The 17,729-nt window shown below is 44.1% G+C and overlaps 1 protein-coding gene across 1 annotated transcript in view; it reads right to left on the bottom strand.

The window, feature by feature from the left end:
- ITGA5 (integrin subunit alpha 5) overlaps positions 1 to 17,729 on the bottom strand; it is a 162,046-nt gene that overhangs the window by 29,776 nt on the left and 114,541 nt on the right. The window contains exons 18-23 of the mRNA XM_075337176.1: positions 16,809 to 16,946; positions 9,416 to 9,480; positions 8,309 to 8,456; positions 6,517 to 6,609; positions 5,803 to 5,882; positions 3,323 to 3,403 (exon numbers count right to left, since the gene is read on the bottom strand). Of these exons, the coding sequence (XP_075193291.1) occupies positions 3,323 to 3,403; positions 5,803 to 5,882; positions 6,517 to 6,609; positions 8,309 to 8,456; positions 9,416 to 9,480; positions 16,809 to 16,946 (605 nt within the window). The remainder of the gene's footprint in view (positions 1 to 3,322; positions 3,404 to 5,802; positions 5,883 to 6,516; positions 6,610 to 8,308; positions 8,457 to 9,415; positions 9,481 to 16,808; positions 16,947 to 17,729) is intronic.

Raw genomic sequence — 17,729 nt, 5'->3', positions numbered from 1 at the left:
CTCCTCTCTTATCTCCTCTTCCCACAATCGTGTACAAGATTTCTCCCGTGCATCCCCCATACTCTGGAACGCTCTACCTCAGCACATCAGACTCTCCACTACCGTGGAAAGCTTCAAGAGGAACCTCAAGACCCACCTCTTCCAACAAGCCTACAACCTACAATAGCCCTCAGTCCAGTAGACCACTGCGCAACCAGCTCTGTCCTCACCTACTGTACCATCACCCATTCCCTGTAGACTGTGAGCCCTCGCGGGCAGGGTCCTCTCTCCTCCTATACCAGTCTGTCTTGTACTGTTAATGATTGTTGTACGTATACCCTCTTTCACTTGTAAAGCGCCATGGAATAAATGGCGCTATAATAATAAATAATAATAATAAAAATATCAGGTTTGTGTGTTCACATATAATTTTCATTTTATGTGTATTAATGTTTTTAATTTTTAATATCAATCTGTACTGACAAAACAATCTGTAATCTTGGAATTTTCCCACTGGGGCTTAAATATGGTCCTTTCTGCAACAGTTTTTAAACAGGTTCTGTATCAACAGAGGATTAGAATGGGAGGTAACATCTGATAACACAGAAATAACCACAATTTGGGATGTGTCAGCTAACTCTGCTCCCCCCTCCTTTCACAATGACTTTTGCACATGTTCATTACATGCATCAACACAAAAAAATATAAATGGAGTCTGTTTGTTGCGGCTAATGTTGATGTAAATTTCCTGAAAACAGGCAGTTACAGTTTAAGGGTACATGCACACTATCTGTGTTTGCAGCATTTTGGATGTAGCATGTTTCAGCTGCGGCCAATACGATGAATTGTACAGTACAAGAATAGTGGATGGATGGGTTCTAGAATTCCCATGCCCACAGTGAGTACAAACCGCAGCGAAAACTGATTTGCGGTGCAGCTTTCCACAGCCACAGCATGTCAGTTCTTTGCTGTGGAGTAGGGAGAACACAGCAAGGAGACTGCAGCGCCCTGAGCCCTAACTGTGGGCACAAGCAGCTGCCATCTCCAGTATAGGAGACTCGAGGCCCCGCAGGTCAGGACCCGCCATGTCCAGGACACAGTGGGTCCGGATCGTGGGCACATACCCTAAAGGAATCGCTCACACAAGTGCATAACATGGTCGTGTGCCATCTGGTGTTTTGTCGGATAGCACCATGCCCAAGGTTATACTGAAAAAAGAAAAACAACCCTGCATGCTAGGATTGGCAGTGCACATCAGACGGTGAACAGCCATTCAAGTCAACGGGTGCGTGAAAAACATCGGCCTGCACTCTGACGTCCTCTCTCACCCGCGATCAGACTCTGCATCAGAGAGAATTGGATCACAGTAAATGACACTCGGCTCAAACTGTGATCAGATATTTTATATAGTTTGTAATATAGTGAGGTGGGAGGGGGGAAGGGAGTGAAAAATTGCAAAAAAAAAAAATAGTTTTGTGAATATATTCTTAAAATAGTTTAAAAAGTATTGAAGAGACAAGTTAAGCACAAGTAACATGAGGACCTCGGGTCACCTTCACCTGTCAGATACCACTATGTCAGTCACTTTGAGGAAGCCTCATGATCTTTTGAAGTGACCATGATCATTATCTAATGTAAATATTGGCAGTCTTCAGCTGGAGGCACAGGATACTTTATGGAGCCGCCAGGATAAGCTTCCATGAATGAACACAAAGTTGAGCACACAAATCAAGTAAAATTAAGCACGTGTCATGGCCGCTTATACGACTGCCAAATTAAATGCAGCAGATGTTCTGGTTGTAACAGAATTAAGGCCCAGTCACACTAAACAACTTACCAGCGATCCCAACAACGATACAACCTGATAGGGATCGCTGGTAAGTTGCTAGGAGGTCGCTGGTGAGAGGTCACACTAAGCGACGCTCCAGCGATCCCACCAGCAACCTGACCTGGCAGGGATCGCTGGAGCGTCGCTACACGTGGAAGCATGCTGCGCTTGGTAACTAAGGTAAATATCAGGTAACCAACCCGATATTTACCTTGGTTACCAGCGCACACCGCTTAGCGCTGGCTCCCTGCACACCTAGCCACAGTACACATTGGGTTAATTACCCGATGTGTACTCTGCTACGTGTGCAGGCAACAGGGAGCCGGCTTCTGTGGACGCTGGTAACCACGGTAAACATCGGGTAACCAAGAAGCCCTTTCCTTGGTTACCCGATATTTACCTTCGTTACCAGCGTCCGCCCCTCTCATGCTGCCAGTGCCGGCTCCCTGTTCCCTGCATTCCTAGCCACAGTACACATCGGGTTAATTACCCGATGTGTACTTCAGCTACGTGTGCAGGGAACAGGGAGCCGGCACTGGCAGCGTGAGAGCGGCGGACGCTGGTAACGAAGGTAAATATCGGGTAACCAAGGAAAGGGCTTCTTGGTTACCCGATGTTTACCGTGGTTACCAGCGTCTGCAGAAGCCGGCTCCCTGCTAGCTGCACATTCAGTTGTTGCTCTGTCGCTGTCACACACAGCGATGTGTGCTTCACAGCGGGAGAGCAACAACTAAAAAATGGTCCAGGACATTCAGCAACAACCAGTGATCTCACAGCAGGGGCCAGGTTGTTGCTGGATGTCACACACAGCAACATCGCTAGCAAGTTGTGCCTCAGCAGCGATGTTGCTAGCGATGTTGCTTAGTGTGACGGTACCTTTAGGCTATGAGCGCAGCTACATTTTTGGTTCCTCCGGCTTTTCCAGACTCTTAAATGGTGTATTTTCTTTAGCTCTGAAGGGCAGGCCTAAGACACACGGCATGATAATCGGATTGAGTGGAGTGCGATAAAACATCACATTCCACTCGGACCAATATTAATTTATGTGCCAGCATCCATGAGCGATTAGTTTCTCAGCCCTAATCGGACCGAGAAAACAGTCGCAGCATGCTGCGGGTGAAATGGGATCCTTTTTCTCTCACACCCATTCAAGTCTATGGGGCGAGAGAAACATCGTGCTGCACTCGCATTACACTGGTGTACCTCGAGTGCAGGGCGAGAATGGCAATAGCCGGCAACGGAAGAGAGGGATATAAATCCCTCCCTCCCCTCCGCAGCGCCGGTCCTCCCCTCCTCAGTGGCAGCCCGCCCCTCCTCAGTGCTGGCCTGCCCCCTGCAGTTGAGGTCCAATCGCATGATCGGACCTCAGTCGCAATAACCCTCGACTCCCGCTGTGCTGCCAGTGTGAGCAGAGTGTCATGCGAGGATCGCAGTAGTCAGTGTGGCCCCGGTCTTGATGCATAAGAAGATTAAAAAATATATATATAATATTGTGACCTTCATGCGCTGACTTACCCAAGGAATGATACGGATGTTTTTGCTTCGACCCCGATGGTTAGCTGCACAAGCTCACTCTGGGAGTTATTTGCATTTTTGCTGTAAAAGAGAATGATCAAAAAAGTTATATAATGTATAATTCATATGACATTGTTGAACATGAACTAACCCATGATATTTGATACTAACTCTATACCATACATATCTGTATTCCCGGCTACTATCCTGTTAGGTAGCTATATTGCTCCTTTTATAATCCATTAAAGGGAATCTGTCGCCAAGTTTTTGCCATCTCATCTGAGAGCAGCATAATATAGAGACAGAGACCCTGATTCCAGTAATGTGTCTCTTACTAAGCCACTTGCGGTGTTTTAATAAAACTGTGGTTTTTGTATTAATAATTAAAAAAAAGGAAGCTATTATCACTTGAGAACTAGCAAACCTGTTGCAATATAGTCCTCCATATTCATGAGCCCTGTATAACCTACCACCCATTGATTGGCAGAAAGCTGCCAATCAGTGGTGTGGGCGGGGTTATGCAGAGCTCAGCATTCAGAGACTGGAAGATCTACAGCAAATAAAACAGGGATTTTATTAATACTGCAGGAAGACACCCAAGTAAGTGACATCATTGGAATCAGGGTTTTGGTCTTGACATGCCGCTAACATATGGAGGAAGCAAAAACCTGTTGCTACTACATCCCATTTAAAGAGAATCTATTAAAAAAAACAAAAAACAAAAAAAATAACTCAAACCCACAACACGGCAATGAGAAAGTGGCTTAGGATCACTAGCTATTTTTTTTGCAGCATGCCCTCTCCTAACAAAACATGACTTTTACCCAGCCAATGTATTATGTCAAATTTAAAGTATTTTTTTTTTTTTCTTTAACTTCTCCAAATAACATTTTTGGGGCATGCACATGGGTATAAATTAATCAAGACTGGTGTCTTTATGCAGAATCCACTGGAGTCCGATGCACAGAATTCAAAAGACAGGTGCCTCAATGAATTTTGTTATATTGCGTGCACCAACGGCAGACATGTTCGCCAGTCACGGTCTGGAGTATATTTTTGCTACAATTTTTGGCAGTTCTGTGGGTGTAAATTTTAATTACCATATACTTGAGTATAAGCGGACCAGAGTATAAGCCGAGGCTCCTAATTTTACCACCAAAAAAACTGGGAAGGCTTATTGACTTGAGTATAATCCTACGTGGGAAAGGCAGCAGCTACTGGTAGTAATGTGCCCCCATTTTCCCCCGTAATTAAGTACCCATACTGCCCCCTAAATAATGTGCCCATATTGCCTCCTGTAGTAATAGGCCCCATCCTTGTGCTGTGTAGTAATGTGCTCATCCTTTAGTAATGTCCTCATTCTGGTCCCCTTCTTGTCCCCCCATTATGCCGTTGTACACATACACTCTCACCTGTCCACCATTCCTGCGGTGTTCCGTTACCTGCTTCTTGCGGACCGCAGACACAATACACTCCTTGGAGATCACAGCAGGTGCAGGAGCCGCCGCTGTTGTCATCAGCGCTTTACTTCACTTGAATGCTGTGCAGCGCCGCAAATCATTCAAGTGAAGTAAAGCGATGAAGATGACAGCGGCGGCTCCTGCACCGGACACAATCACCTAAGGGTCTATTGTGTCTGAGGTCCGCAAGAAGCAGGTAAGAGGACATCGCAGAAACGGAGGACAGGCGAGTAATTTTTTTGTGGGATCCCAACTCTAGTATAAGCAGAGAGGGGAGTTTTCAGCATATATATATATATAAAAAAAAAATAATATTCTTAATTAATTATTATTATTAATAATAAAAAATAAATAAAATAATGGGCTAAAAACCTCAGCTTATACTCAAGTATATATGGTAACTTGTAAAAAAATCCAGCTCACCCACGTCTGACCTCACCGCACCTCAGACTCTGATCCGGCCCTGCCCCGGCCGCAGCAACGAAAATGAAGAAAAACGATCCAGCTGAGTGACCAGGTGATTTATTCAGTGCAGTTCAGACAAGGCATAGTCGTGGTTAACGCGTTTCTGGCTTAACGCCCTTAATCATAACAGTTATGATTAAGGGCGTTAAGCCAGAAACGCGTTAACCACGACTATGCCTTGTCTGAACTGCACTGAATAAATCACCTGGTCACTCAGCTGGATCGCTTTCCTTCATTTTATATATGGTAACTTCTCAGGCTGTGATAGACCCTGCCTTATTTCTTTGGCTCAACTTATCCAATAGTTTGCAGAGCTGGTGTAGAACCACCAAAAGCCTCATTTTTGGGCAGGCACACATGATGCAAATACGTTGCAATAGTTTTATAGTTTTCTGGCACGGTTTGAAGAATTAGGCCCATTGAGTCAACCAATTTAAGCAGATTCCTTAACATGAATCCATTTTATTAACCAGTTCACAACAACAGCTACAACCTTGAAGGTATATTAGGTATATGAAAGAAAGCAGCGCGATGATGCACCAAATGGTATTGTACCTGCGAATCTGACAGTCAAACTGCACTTTGTGACTGGAATCTCGAAGATGAGGCACAGTGAACCTTAATCCTCCCCACAGCTAGAGGAAAAGTGGAATAGAAAAGTCAACTTTAGCCCAAACTTCCAAAAATCTTATTCCAAGTGCAACATAATGAAAAACAGCATTAAAAAGGTGGCAATAGGGTATTCTATGCTAAAAAAATAAAAAGTTAAGGTCAAGATCAAAGTTTTATTGGATTATTTTTCAACTTTTCAGAACAGCATACGGAGATTCTTTGTTAGTTCTATGATTCGACAAACAATATGGAAGGGGGGGAAACTAAATATGGCAAATATTTCAAGATCATTGATACTATCTTGTGAATATTTTTTTTCCCCTTCTATGGATTAGTTTTTTTTTGTACAATATCACTGAAAATGATCGTACAATGATTTATTGTTTTGAATAAAATTCATAAAGTATTACAACGTTTCAATATTGTACCTACATTTCAGATTGTCCATTTGATCACAGAAGAAACCAAATTCCAAATTAACATTTGTAGCAAAAAATAAAATATGGTGTGTCACTGTGTGTGTGTGTGTGTCACTGTGTGTGTGTGTGTGTGTGTGTGTGTGTGTGTGTGTGTGTGTGTGTGTGTGTGTGTGTGTGTGTGTGTAAGTGTAAATAAAAAGCCACTGAGGGTGTCCATATCCAATATTGGTCTACCTACGTTGGTCATAGGTTTCATAGGGTTTCCAAGGTCACAAATCGCAAAACGAGTTTCATTTTGTAGCTCATAACGACAGTTCACAACTGAGGGATTCTGTGGAGAGACGTAGGAAAAAAAAAAAAAAAAAGTTTGAGTTAATTCAGCTTTATTTTTCAAAACATTTCTTTAAAAGTGTACTTGGACAGCTAAAGCATATAGTCCATACAATGGCTGCGTGATATGAGCCAGGTATGTCTGACCCTGAAACTCTGCGAGAAAAACATTCTTTGAAAGCAGCACTGAAGACCAAGTCATAAAGGCAGGTCCCCGGTGGCTTCTCCCCGCCTGCCGCCCTAAAGTGAGAGTGCCAGAGAGACTTGTCACTCCAAGGCAGTGGGCGGGGAGAAGCCACTGGGGACCCGCCTGTGTGACTAGTCTTCAGAGTGGTTCGGTCACCCCCTGCTTTCAAAGTAGGTTTTTCTATGAAGCGCCGCAGTTTCATGGTCAAACATACCTTACCGGGATTATACAGCCAGTGCCTGCCTGTGGATTAGGCAAAATGTATCAGCTGTCCGGTACACTTTTAGGAATACATTGAAATAAAGCAATAATAAAACAGTTACAAAAAGTGGAAAAAACAGCAAAAAAAACAAACAAAAAAAAAATACAGCTATATGGTAAATAACAGTAACAATTCAATGTAGTGAGGATTACTGTTGGACTAATAGATCCTAAAAAACATTTCTGCATGAAAAATACTTCCTCAGAAAGTAAAAAATCAAGGAGAGAGTTAATTATTTTTTTACAAAATTGTTTAAAAGAACTGAAGTCCTCAGGGGTTGATACCTTTTAATGGCTAACTGAAAAGATGGTAATAATAGCAAGCTTTCAAGACTACTCAGGTCTCTTCATCAGGCATGGTATAACACAAAATCTGAAGAGTCACATATTTATACACAACAGGACATAGAATAGTGCAGTAAAAAAAAAAAAAACAAAACAAACCAAGTTATATGAAACAGAACTCTCACTATGGCGGGGGGGGCGGCAAACTGTTGTGGCCATAAATATTGCTGCTTTTCAGTGTGAACGTTTTATTGTCCTCTGATTAGGGTCTGGTCCGGGCTGTGATGCGCTCGGATGGTCAGAGGAGCACATCTCTTAACTGATGTAAAAAGACACGAATCCATGTGACACATTCATTCCTGCTCTGAATATGTCAAAGGTCATCATAAGTTTGTACTCCCATAGTCTCCTACCTCTCTTGGACTTGAAGTTACCTTTCAACACCAGCAATTTCATGTCCATGATGCTGTGGTCTGGGTTACAAAAATGTTTGGCCACAGGTAGATCCATCCTTTTTTCTCTAATTGTGTGGCGGTGAGAATTCATCCTTGTCCTGAGCTGTTGTCCGGTCTCCCCTACATACAGACCCCCAGTTGGACATTTGGTACATATAATCAAGTACACCACATTAGTTGTGGTGCAGCTGAAGGTACCTGGGATCTTGTAGTCCTGATGTGATCTGGGAATCTTTATCTTGTCCGTTGTCAATATAAATGGACAGGTCTTACATTTTTTCTGGTTGCAGGGAAATCTTAATGTTATTTTTTTACATAATTTAGTTGATATCTAGAGGTTTTACAGAATTCGTAATGTACAAATATCAGCTAAAAGTGTAAACTTTGAATTATGGTGTCACTAAGAAACCTTTCACGACAAACATCCATTTAAGGAATGAGATGTAAAAGTAATTATTAATTTTTGGCACCAATCAATTACTACAGAAAGGGCAGACAGCGAGGAGCCTTACTTCATTTCTCAGGATGCCACTGTACTCTGCCTCTGGGGGCAAGATGACGTAGAGCTCGGCCTCGTAAGCGCCACCTTCACCATCATTTACAGCGTTAAACAGTAGGACCAAGGAGTTGTCATCGCCAAGATACACAGATTTTTGATCGCTGCAACAATGAAGCATAATACAGAGGTAATATTTTCATAAGTGTTAAGAAATTCAAGAGTCTATTCATTTACACCAACACTCCGAGAAAAAGTGAGTCATAAAGAGCACAAGACTGAAAACCAGGCACCGTGTCTGAAGGAAAACACCCAACATGAGTTACACTTCCGCTTATACGTCTCAGAGATTGAATCACTAAAAATTTTGAAAATCTACCAAAGATCAGGATTTTAACAAGGAATAACAAATAACCACAAAAGCCAATAGGAACAGTTAGAAACGCTTGTGATCTAACAATTTAGGGCAGCCACGTCCATAGTTCGTGATCTCTAAACATGCCTCTGATCGGTGGTGGACCCCTTTTGCTGCTGGCCCCCACAGTTAATGCTATGCCCAGTACCCTAGGAGTGTGAAAAATACATGGATCCCCCCCAAAAAAATGCTTAAAAACAGGATTATCTCTGGAACACCTACAGAATATATAATATACATGGCAATTTCACATGGATGGTCACCACTTGCATGCAAACTAAGTGAAAAGAGTAATTTCTAAAATCTACTAACTTTCTGGTGTAGAATTATTTTTCATTTTACAGGTTTTTAGACATTGCATGGAATATCCTTCGTAAAATTATTAAAGTGTATTTTTACTTGTAGGTCCAAAGCAAACGATTTCCCAATACACCAGTACTAAATATAATAACCCAGCAGGCCCTCTGGTAATATTCAGAAGAGACAGGATGTCTCGATACATAAAACATCTGCAGTAATAGGCGCAGATCGTGGACCATTGAAAACCGGCAAAGAACAATCCTGGAGTATCCAAAGCAAGTTACATTGTCGGATGGGGCATAAACTCAACTGGGATGAACGAAAACATTGAACTTACTAAAAGGTAGAAAAGATTAGTAAAAAAAAAAAAAAATGTTTATAGAGATGGAGAATGCACGTCAGACGTACCTGGTAACATTCAGCTTCAAGTCTGGAACGCAGATATTATTATCACAGTCCAGCTGAATCTGAGCCTGCCAAAGACACATACATCACTTGTTAATTAGGACAATGCCTGTAACCAGCTCATCTCAGATAAAATTTTAAGGCTAACCTGGCAAAAAGCCATTTAATTTCAGGTATAGAGGACAACTATAAATTAAATGTAATACATCCAAAAGTAAATCACTTCCAGGCGGAAACAACTTTTCTGTTAGATTGCAGCTACTCCTATCTGATGCCGAGAAAGACCTGATCCAGTGGTACTATACTCCAGTAGTTATGCATGACTGATTTGATGATATGTACCAGTACATGAATGGTTAATTATCACATCACTTATTTAAGGTACTCATTGTTGCCCACTGGAAATTTAATGAAACATTAGTTGGTTAAGGTCTTGTACTCTTACACATCTAGGTTATGGGTAACTCCACACAGACTTATTAGTAGAGTTGAGCGCGGTTCGTGGTTCGTGGTTCTCCAGTTCTAGGCTCGAGTGATTTTGGGGCATGTTCTAGATCGAACTAGAACTCGAGCTTTTTGCAAAAGCTCGATAGTTCTAGAAACGTTCGAGAACGGTTCTAGCAGCAAAAAAACAGCTAAATCCTAGCTTGGTTTCTGCTGTAATAGTGTAAGTCACTCTGTGAATCACACCATTATGACATTTCAGTGTATAGTGTGCGTGAACAGCGCCTTCAGATCACTGCTGTTTCTATAATGGCGATCGCCATTTTTTTTTTTTTTCTTGTCTTCCTTCCCTAAGCGCGCGCGTCTTGTGGGGCGGGCCAGCATGTCAGCCAATCCCAGACACACACACAGCTAAGTGGACTTTTAGCCAGAGAAGCAACGGCATGTGTGATAGGATGTCCATGTCACATGTCCCTGCATTATAAAAACGGACATTTTCCTCCAGGACGCCATTATCTCTTCTGCGTCTTTGGTGTCAGACATCACTGTCGCAGCTCCGTCTTGAGTCCTATCGCGGATACAGCTGTATGCGCTCCATACACAGCGCTGGACAGCATAGGGATAGCACTTTCTAGCAGTCCTTTTAAGGGCTCAAACCGGCAGGGTCAGAGTTAAGGTGACAGGTCCTGAAAACAGCGCCAGCGTCTGTGTAGCCAAAGTCAGGGATTTCCTCCCTGCATTTCCCTATTAGGAGGGATAGAAAGGCAGGCTTCCATTCCTCTACCCAGAGACCCAAAATCCTGGCACTGTACCCTCCTGTCCTCTGCACACTCCAACTCATGATAACTAAGCCATTATACTAGCAAACACTCAGTGTACCTAGTGGCATCCTATACGTGGCTATTGGACTTTGCTATAGTCACACTAGTGCAAAGACATTTGCAGCACCTCTACCTGCATTGCACACTCCAACTCATTATAACTAAGCCATTATACTAGCAAACACTCAGTGTACCTAGTGGCATCCTATACGTGGCTATTGGACTTTGCTATAGTCACACTAGTGCAAAGACATTTGCAGAGCGCGTCTGCCTGCATTGCACACTCCAACTCATGATAACTAAGCCATTATACTAGCAAACACTGCTGCCACTTTAAGGGCCGTAGTTGCATTGTTAGGGATAATTATTCTTTATTATTCAGCTGTTAATAAAGCTAGACCACCGCTGCAATCTACACCACCTCTCAATTTTTAATACCACATTTTAAGTGCGCAATCTTGTCGCAATCAACATGAGTGGCAAAATGACAGATGCTGGTGGAAAGGGGAAGAGGCGTGGTGGAAAAGGAAAAAAAGGGTTTGTCCGTGGGGAAGGTGGCAAAGCTCCATTATCATCTGCTGAAGATAGACCATCTACCAGCAAAAGTAAGATGTCTACTACTTACCGTGGACAATCCGATGTGCTCCCTTTTTTACGGACACGAACAACAGGAACAAAGGTAGATGATGGCCAAAAAAGGAAAATGCTTGAATGGATCTCAAGTGGTCCAACAAGTGCCCTCTCAGCCACTTCAAGTTCCGCATCCAAAAAACACCAGTCCTCTAAGTTGTCATCCCAATCAAACTTGCTTTCTCCCAGCTCTGAAGTCTCCATCAGCCCTGCACAGTATGGTGGAACTGAGATGGCTGAGTCTGCAGAGCTGTTCAGTCACACTATAGCCTGGGAATCAGAGGTCTGCTCCCAAGCTACAGTGAGTACAGAACAGGAAATGGTCTGCAGTGATGCCCAGAACCTTTGTGACTCTGATTCAGGCCGTGAGGACCAAGTTTCTGAGCATAATGTTGACCCTTTGTCACAAACTGTAACACCTGTGGTTATAGACAATGAGGAACATACTGATGAAGATGAGACGCAGATACCAGATTGGGATGACAACTTAAATATTCGGTCAGGGCAAGAAGAGGCTCGGTCTGAGGGGGAGGGGAGTGCAAACACAACAATTGATGAAGTTCTAGATCCCACCTACTGTCAACCCACAGTCAGACACTCGAGGCGGTCAACAGAGGCGGTGGAGGAGGATGCAACCGACGACGAAGTTACCTTGCGCCTTCCTGGACAGAGTCGGAGCACTGGTAGCACGTCTACAACTGCATCCTCAGCCACCACTCTGCCTATGAGCATTATTCGGGGTGGATCAACAGGTCGCATGGCCTCTAAGCCTTGCCTAGCCTGGTCCTTTTTTGACATAGAAAAAGATCGCCCAAATTATGTGATCTGTAAACTTTGTCATGATTCTCTTAGTAGAGGTCAAAACCTCAGCAGTTTGACAACTTCTTCCATGAATCGTCACATGAATAAATATAGGTCCCGGTGGGAAGCTCACCGTGCTGCAATGCGGCCTAGCGGAGCAAACCATCCACCGCCTGCCCCTTCCAGTGCATCCGCGCGCTCTTCATCTTCTAGGACTGTGGGGACAGCTGTCACACCTGTTTTTCCACGCACAACTTCCACCACTGTAACCGCAACAGTCAGTTTGCTTGGTAGGTCGTCAGTTGGTTTGGAAGGGGAAACAAGTGAGTGTGTACAGCTCTCTCAGACATCGATAGCACCAACGTTGGATGAAGGCAACATCATGTCTCCGCCTGCACTTTCCTCACAAACCTGCATTTTTCCAGGGACACCCTACTCAACACCGTCTACACACAGCAGCCAGATCTCTGTCCCTCAGATGTGGTCAAATAAAAGGCCACTTCCTGCGACCCATGACAAAGCTAAGAGGTTGACTCTATCCCTCTGTAAACTGTTGGCTACCGAAATGCTGCCTTTCCGCCTAGTGGACACACAGGATTTTAGAGACCTTATGTCTGTCGCTGTGCCCCAGTACCAGATGCCTAGTCGCCACTACTTCTCTAAGAAAGGTGTGCCCGCGCTACACCAGCATGTCGCACACAACATCACCGCTTCCTTGAGAAACTCTGTGTGTGAACGGGTGCATTTCACCACCGATACTTGGACCAGTAAGCATGGACAGGGACGTTACATGTCGCTGACTGGCCACTGGGTAACTATGGTGATAGATGGTGAAGGGTCTGCTGCACAAGTCTTGCCGTCCCCACGACTTGTGTGTCAATCCTCTGTCTGTCCAAGTTCCGCCACTGCTTCTGCATCCTCCACCTCATCTGGGTCCTCCACCTCCGCCCCAAGCCTGCCTGGTCAGGCCACCAGCGTTCTCACTGCGCAGAAGGAATCACGCACCCCTCATTACTATGCTGGCAGCAGAGCGCAACGGCATCAGGCGGTCTTTAGCTTGACATGTCTTGGGAATAAGAGTCACACAGCTGAGGAGTTGTGGTCAGCTCTGCGGTCCGAGTTTAATAAATGGTTGTCTCCACTCAACCTGCAGCCTGGTAAGGCCGTGTGCGACAATGCTGCAAACCTGGGTGCGGCCCTTCGCCTGGGCAAGGTGATACACGTACCTTGTATGGCTCACGTGTTGAACCTTGTCGTCCAGCAATTTTTAAACACACTATCCCGGCCTAGATGGCCTTCTGAACAGGGCACGAAAACTGTCTGCTCACTTCCGCCGTTCAAGCGCCGCAGCTGAGCGACTTGCATCGCTCCAGAAGTCTTTCGGCCTGCCGGTTCATCGCCTGAAATGCGATGTGGCGACACGCTGGAATTCAACTCTCCACATGTTACAGCGACTGTGGCAGCACCGCAGAGCCCTGGTGCAATACGTCATGACGTATAGCCTGGGCCAACGAGATGCAGAGGTGGGGCAGATCACCCTGATGGAGTGGTCTCAGATCAAGGACCTATGCACCCTTCTGCACAGTTTCGACATGGCGACGAATATGTTTAGCGCTGACAATGCCATTATCAGCATGACGATTCCAGTCATTTACATGCTGGAGCACACGTTAAACACTATTCGGAGTCAGGGGGTGGGACAACATGAAGGGGAGGAACTACAGGAGGATTCATATGCGCAAGGGACAACAACATCACCAAGGTCCAGACGTTCATCATCACCAACGCAGCAGGCATGGGACCATGGGGGACAGGGATCGACAAGGGCGCATAGTAGCAGGCGAAATGTTGAGCAAGGTGCAGGAGAACATGAAGAAATGGAGGACGAACTGTCCATGGACATGGAAGACTCAGCGGATGAGGGAGACCTTGGTCAAATTTCAGTTGAAAGAGGTTGGGGGGAGATGTCAGAGGAAGAAAGAACGGGTAGCACCTCTATGCCACAAACACAGCATGGACTTGGTCCGCATGGCTGCGCAAGACACATGAGTGCCTTTTTGTTGCACTACCTCCAACATGACAGTCGTATTGTCAAAATTAGAAGTGATGATGACTACTGGATTGCCACACTATTAGATCCCCGGTACAAGTCCAAATTTTGTGACATAATTCCAGCCATAGAAAGGGACGCACGTATGCAGGAGTATCAGCAGAAGCTGTTACTCGATCTTAGCTCGGCTTTTCCACCAAACAACCGTGCAGGTGCAGGGAGGGAATCTCCCAGTTGTAACTTGACAAACATGGGACGGTCTCGTCATCTTCAACAGTCTACCCGTACCAGTAGGACCGTATCTGGTGCTGGTAACAGCAATTTTATGGAATCTTTTCATAATTTTTTTAGACCCTCTTTTGCAAGGCCACCAGAGACAACAAGTCTGACACATAGTCAACGGCTGGAGAGGATGATACAGGAGTATCTCCAAATGAACATCGATGCCATGACTTTGCAAATGGAGCCTTGCTCCTTTTGGGCTTCAAATCTAGAAAAATGGCCAGAGCTCTCCAGTTACGCCTTGGAGATTTTGTCGTGTCCAGCTGCCAGCGTTGTCTCTGAACGTGTCTTCAGTGCTGCTGGGTGTGTGCTGACAGATAAGCGCACGCGTCTGTCCAGTGACAATGTGGACAGACTGACGTTCATCAAAATGAACAAGTCATGGATCCAGAAGGAATTTACTACCCCTGTGTCATCCTGGGGAGAGTAAATGCTTGTGGATTTGGAATGTGCTTGATGCAAATCAAAACATCCTGTTTGCAACTAGGGCACAAGTGCTGCCACTGATGGGGTGGGTGTCTGTGTGGCCCAATTTTTGGAAAAAAGGGAGACTCCGCTTGGAGTAACCCTTGCTTGCTGTGTTTTTAAAAGAAGCCAAGATGAACAGAGCTGGGATCAGGAAAGACTTTGCTACCTACCCCGGTGTCATCCTGGGGACGGATAAGAATGGCGTATTTTTGAATGTGCTTGATGCAAATCTAGCTGTGAAGTGTACAACTGGGGCACAACTGCTGCCACTGAAGGGGTGGGTGTGTGTGGGGCCCAATTTTTGGAAAAAAGGGAGACTCCGCTTGGAGTAACCCTTGCTTGCTGTGTTTTTAAAAGAAGCCAAGATGAACAGAGCTGGGATCAGGAAAGACTTTGCTACCTACCCCGGTGTCATCCTGGGGACGGATAAGAATGGCGTATTTTTGAATGTGCTTGATGCAAATCTAGCTGTGAAGTGTACAACTGGGGCACAACTGCTGCCACTGAAGGGGTGGGTGTGTGTGTGGGGCCCAATTTTTGGAAAAAAGGGAGACTCCGCTTGGAGTCACCTTGCGGTGTTTTACATGACTTTAGAAGGGCGTGCCATGCCTATATCTGTGTGTCCTCCTCTTTTTCCTTGTCCAGCTGTTTTGTTTTCGCATGAGTATATGTCCTTGTCACTTTCCCATGTGTTTGTGTTGTGTTGTGAGTGGTTTGTCACCTTTTGGACACCTTTGAGGGTGTTTTCTAGGTGTTTTTATTGTTTCCTATGCAGTTCGAGTTCGGTTCGTCGAACGTTCGACGAACCGAACTCGAACGGGACCTCCGTTCGGCGAACCGACCTCGAGCCGAACCGGGACCGGTTCGCTCATCTCTACTTATTAGCATGTGCTCAAACAGTGCTAGAATATATTAGAAAAAATAAATTTAGTTTTATTGCAACTGCAGTTTTGTAGTTACATTTCCCAACCGGTCTGAAGCCTGTGGGACACAGTCCCGAATCGAGAGGAGAGGTCCTAGAAGGTTAGGGCTATGTCCCGACTGCAGCTAAAGTCAGGACAGATTGTTCAGCAATCATATGTCTTGCTCCCCTGGCTGTACACATGTTGCTATGATAGTTTAGTTCCTTTTTGGGGGAGTGAATGTCATTTAGCTATGTACTTTACAAGATTACAGATACATTTCCTCTCTTGCCTTCAATTCTGGTCTTCTGCAGGATTAGAACTCACACTCTATAGCATAGTAGGCACCAGCCGCAGCTGTGAGCCATAGGCTGTATTACAGAGTGGAGAATTCTCTTTGTATACATTTCTACATGATGTTCTTCTTTATAGGTACATTATACTGGTACATAGGCATACAGCTTTATATTCCAGTACACCTCTATATAATAAATTATAATATAAAAAATGTATTACATAAAGCTGTACTGGTTTATACAGCTGTATCTCTGTAAAGAAGAGCCTCATGTAGATATTTAGCCAAAAAAAAAATTCTCCTAGCCTCAGCAGTACACCCTTGTAGCTCACATTTAAGACTGCTGCCTACCACGCTAGAGGGTGCGAGTTTGAATCCTGGGGAAGAACAGACTATAGTCCAGGGATGGAGAGAGAGAGAAGAATACTGTAAAAATCTGGAGATAAAATTTCTCTATCACTTATTAAAATTTTCTTTATGTGGTAATGATAAAATAGTAAAATAGGTGGAACACATACGCATGCACGCAGTTCTAGTGGATGGGAAGGAAAGGAGAAATAAAAATTGGAGTATATATTGCATACATGTGAAAAAAAACAAACAAACAAAAAAAAAAAAAAAAGCACAATATGTTTTATGAAAAATTATATAACTCGGAGCAGATTAGTATCCATCAACAAGAATGCCCACTCCTGCAGCTTACCTTCTGCTCTATGTGGTTCTTAGTCCGGTAATTGAAAATTGGCAATAGCCCGTGGGCATCAGTAGGAGCCTGTGCATCCAAGGAGAAGTTCAAAGAGATGAAAATTGGAGAAAGCTTGTCCCGAAACTCAGACTCATTCTAAATATAAAAAAATATATATATGTATAAAAGTAAAAGAAATACAATGCAAAATAGCAGCAAAGTCTAGGCTTCATCCTTCTATAGACTTTGGCTCCTTCCATCTACCTTGGGCTTTTACCATAACAAACATGTAGTACTGAACATCTGTACACATGCTGACAGATCAGAATCTTCGCTCGCTAGTTCAAAGCAGTTACCGCTTGGTCGGCAGCCATATTTATGGATCCTGGATTTGCTTTTCTTTTGCATTCCTCACATATATCATTTAAGACCCATAAAAAAATATTACATGTGTTAGGTTTATGAATTTTCTATGCCAGTTAAGCACTTTGGTTAGCCTAAGGAAAATAATCGACACATATCTTAAAGACAATAAAAAGAAACTTCGTAGCACAATTTGGGAATTTTGGGACAAAGGCCCACAAGGGATGCATATGAATAAAACTGTACTTCTGGTTTTATGCCCTCACTAGTAATCTGCAATCAACATTTTACTTTCTCTCATCTTCTTATGAGAGTTCTGCCAGACTTAGAGGTTTCTCAGTAGAGTGACCCAGTTCCCCTTATTCAAAACTGAAAATATGGCAATGATAAAAATACATGGGGTAACCTGCATATTTATTTAACTTTGTAACTTTTAGAAAAAGGTAGACGGTCCATGACTTCACTATGGAGAGCATTCCTAAAAGTCATGGCTTAGACCCCCGCCACAGACCGGAAGCACACAGCACTGACAAAGGAGGTGGTGTGTATGACTTCAATATCTGTTCTCCACAGAAA

The sequence above is a fragment of the Anomaloglossus baeobatrachus genome, chromosome 2 (assembly GCF_048569485.1).
Source record: "Anomaloglossus baeobatrachus isolate aAnoBae1 chromosome 2, aAnoBae1.hap1, whole genome shotgun sequence".
Taxonomy (NCBI): Eukaryota; Metazoa; Chordata; class Amphibia; order Anura; family Aromobatidae; genus Anomaloglossus; species Anomaloglossus baeobatrachus.
The sequence above is the reverse complement of the archived record's forward strand: the minus strand, read 5'-3'. Positions and strand labels throughout refer to the sequence as shown.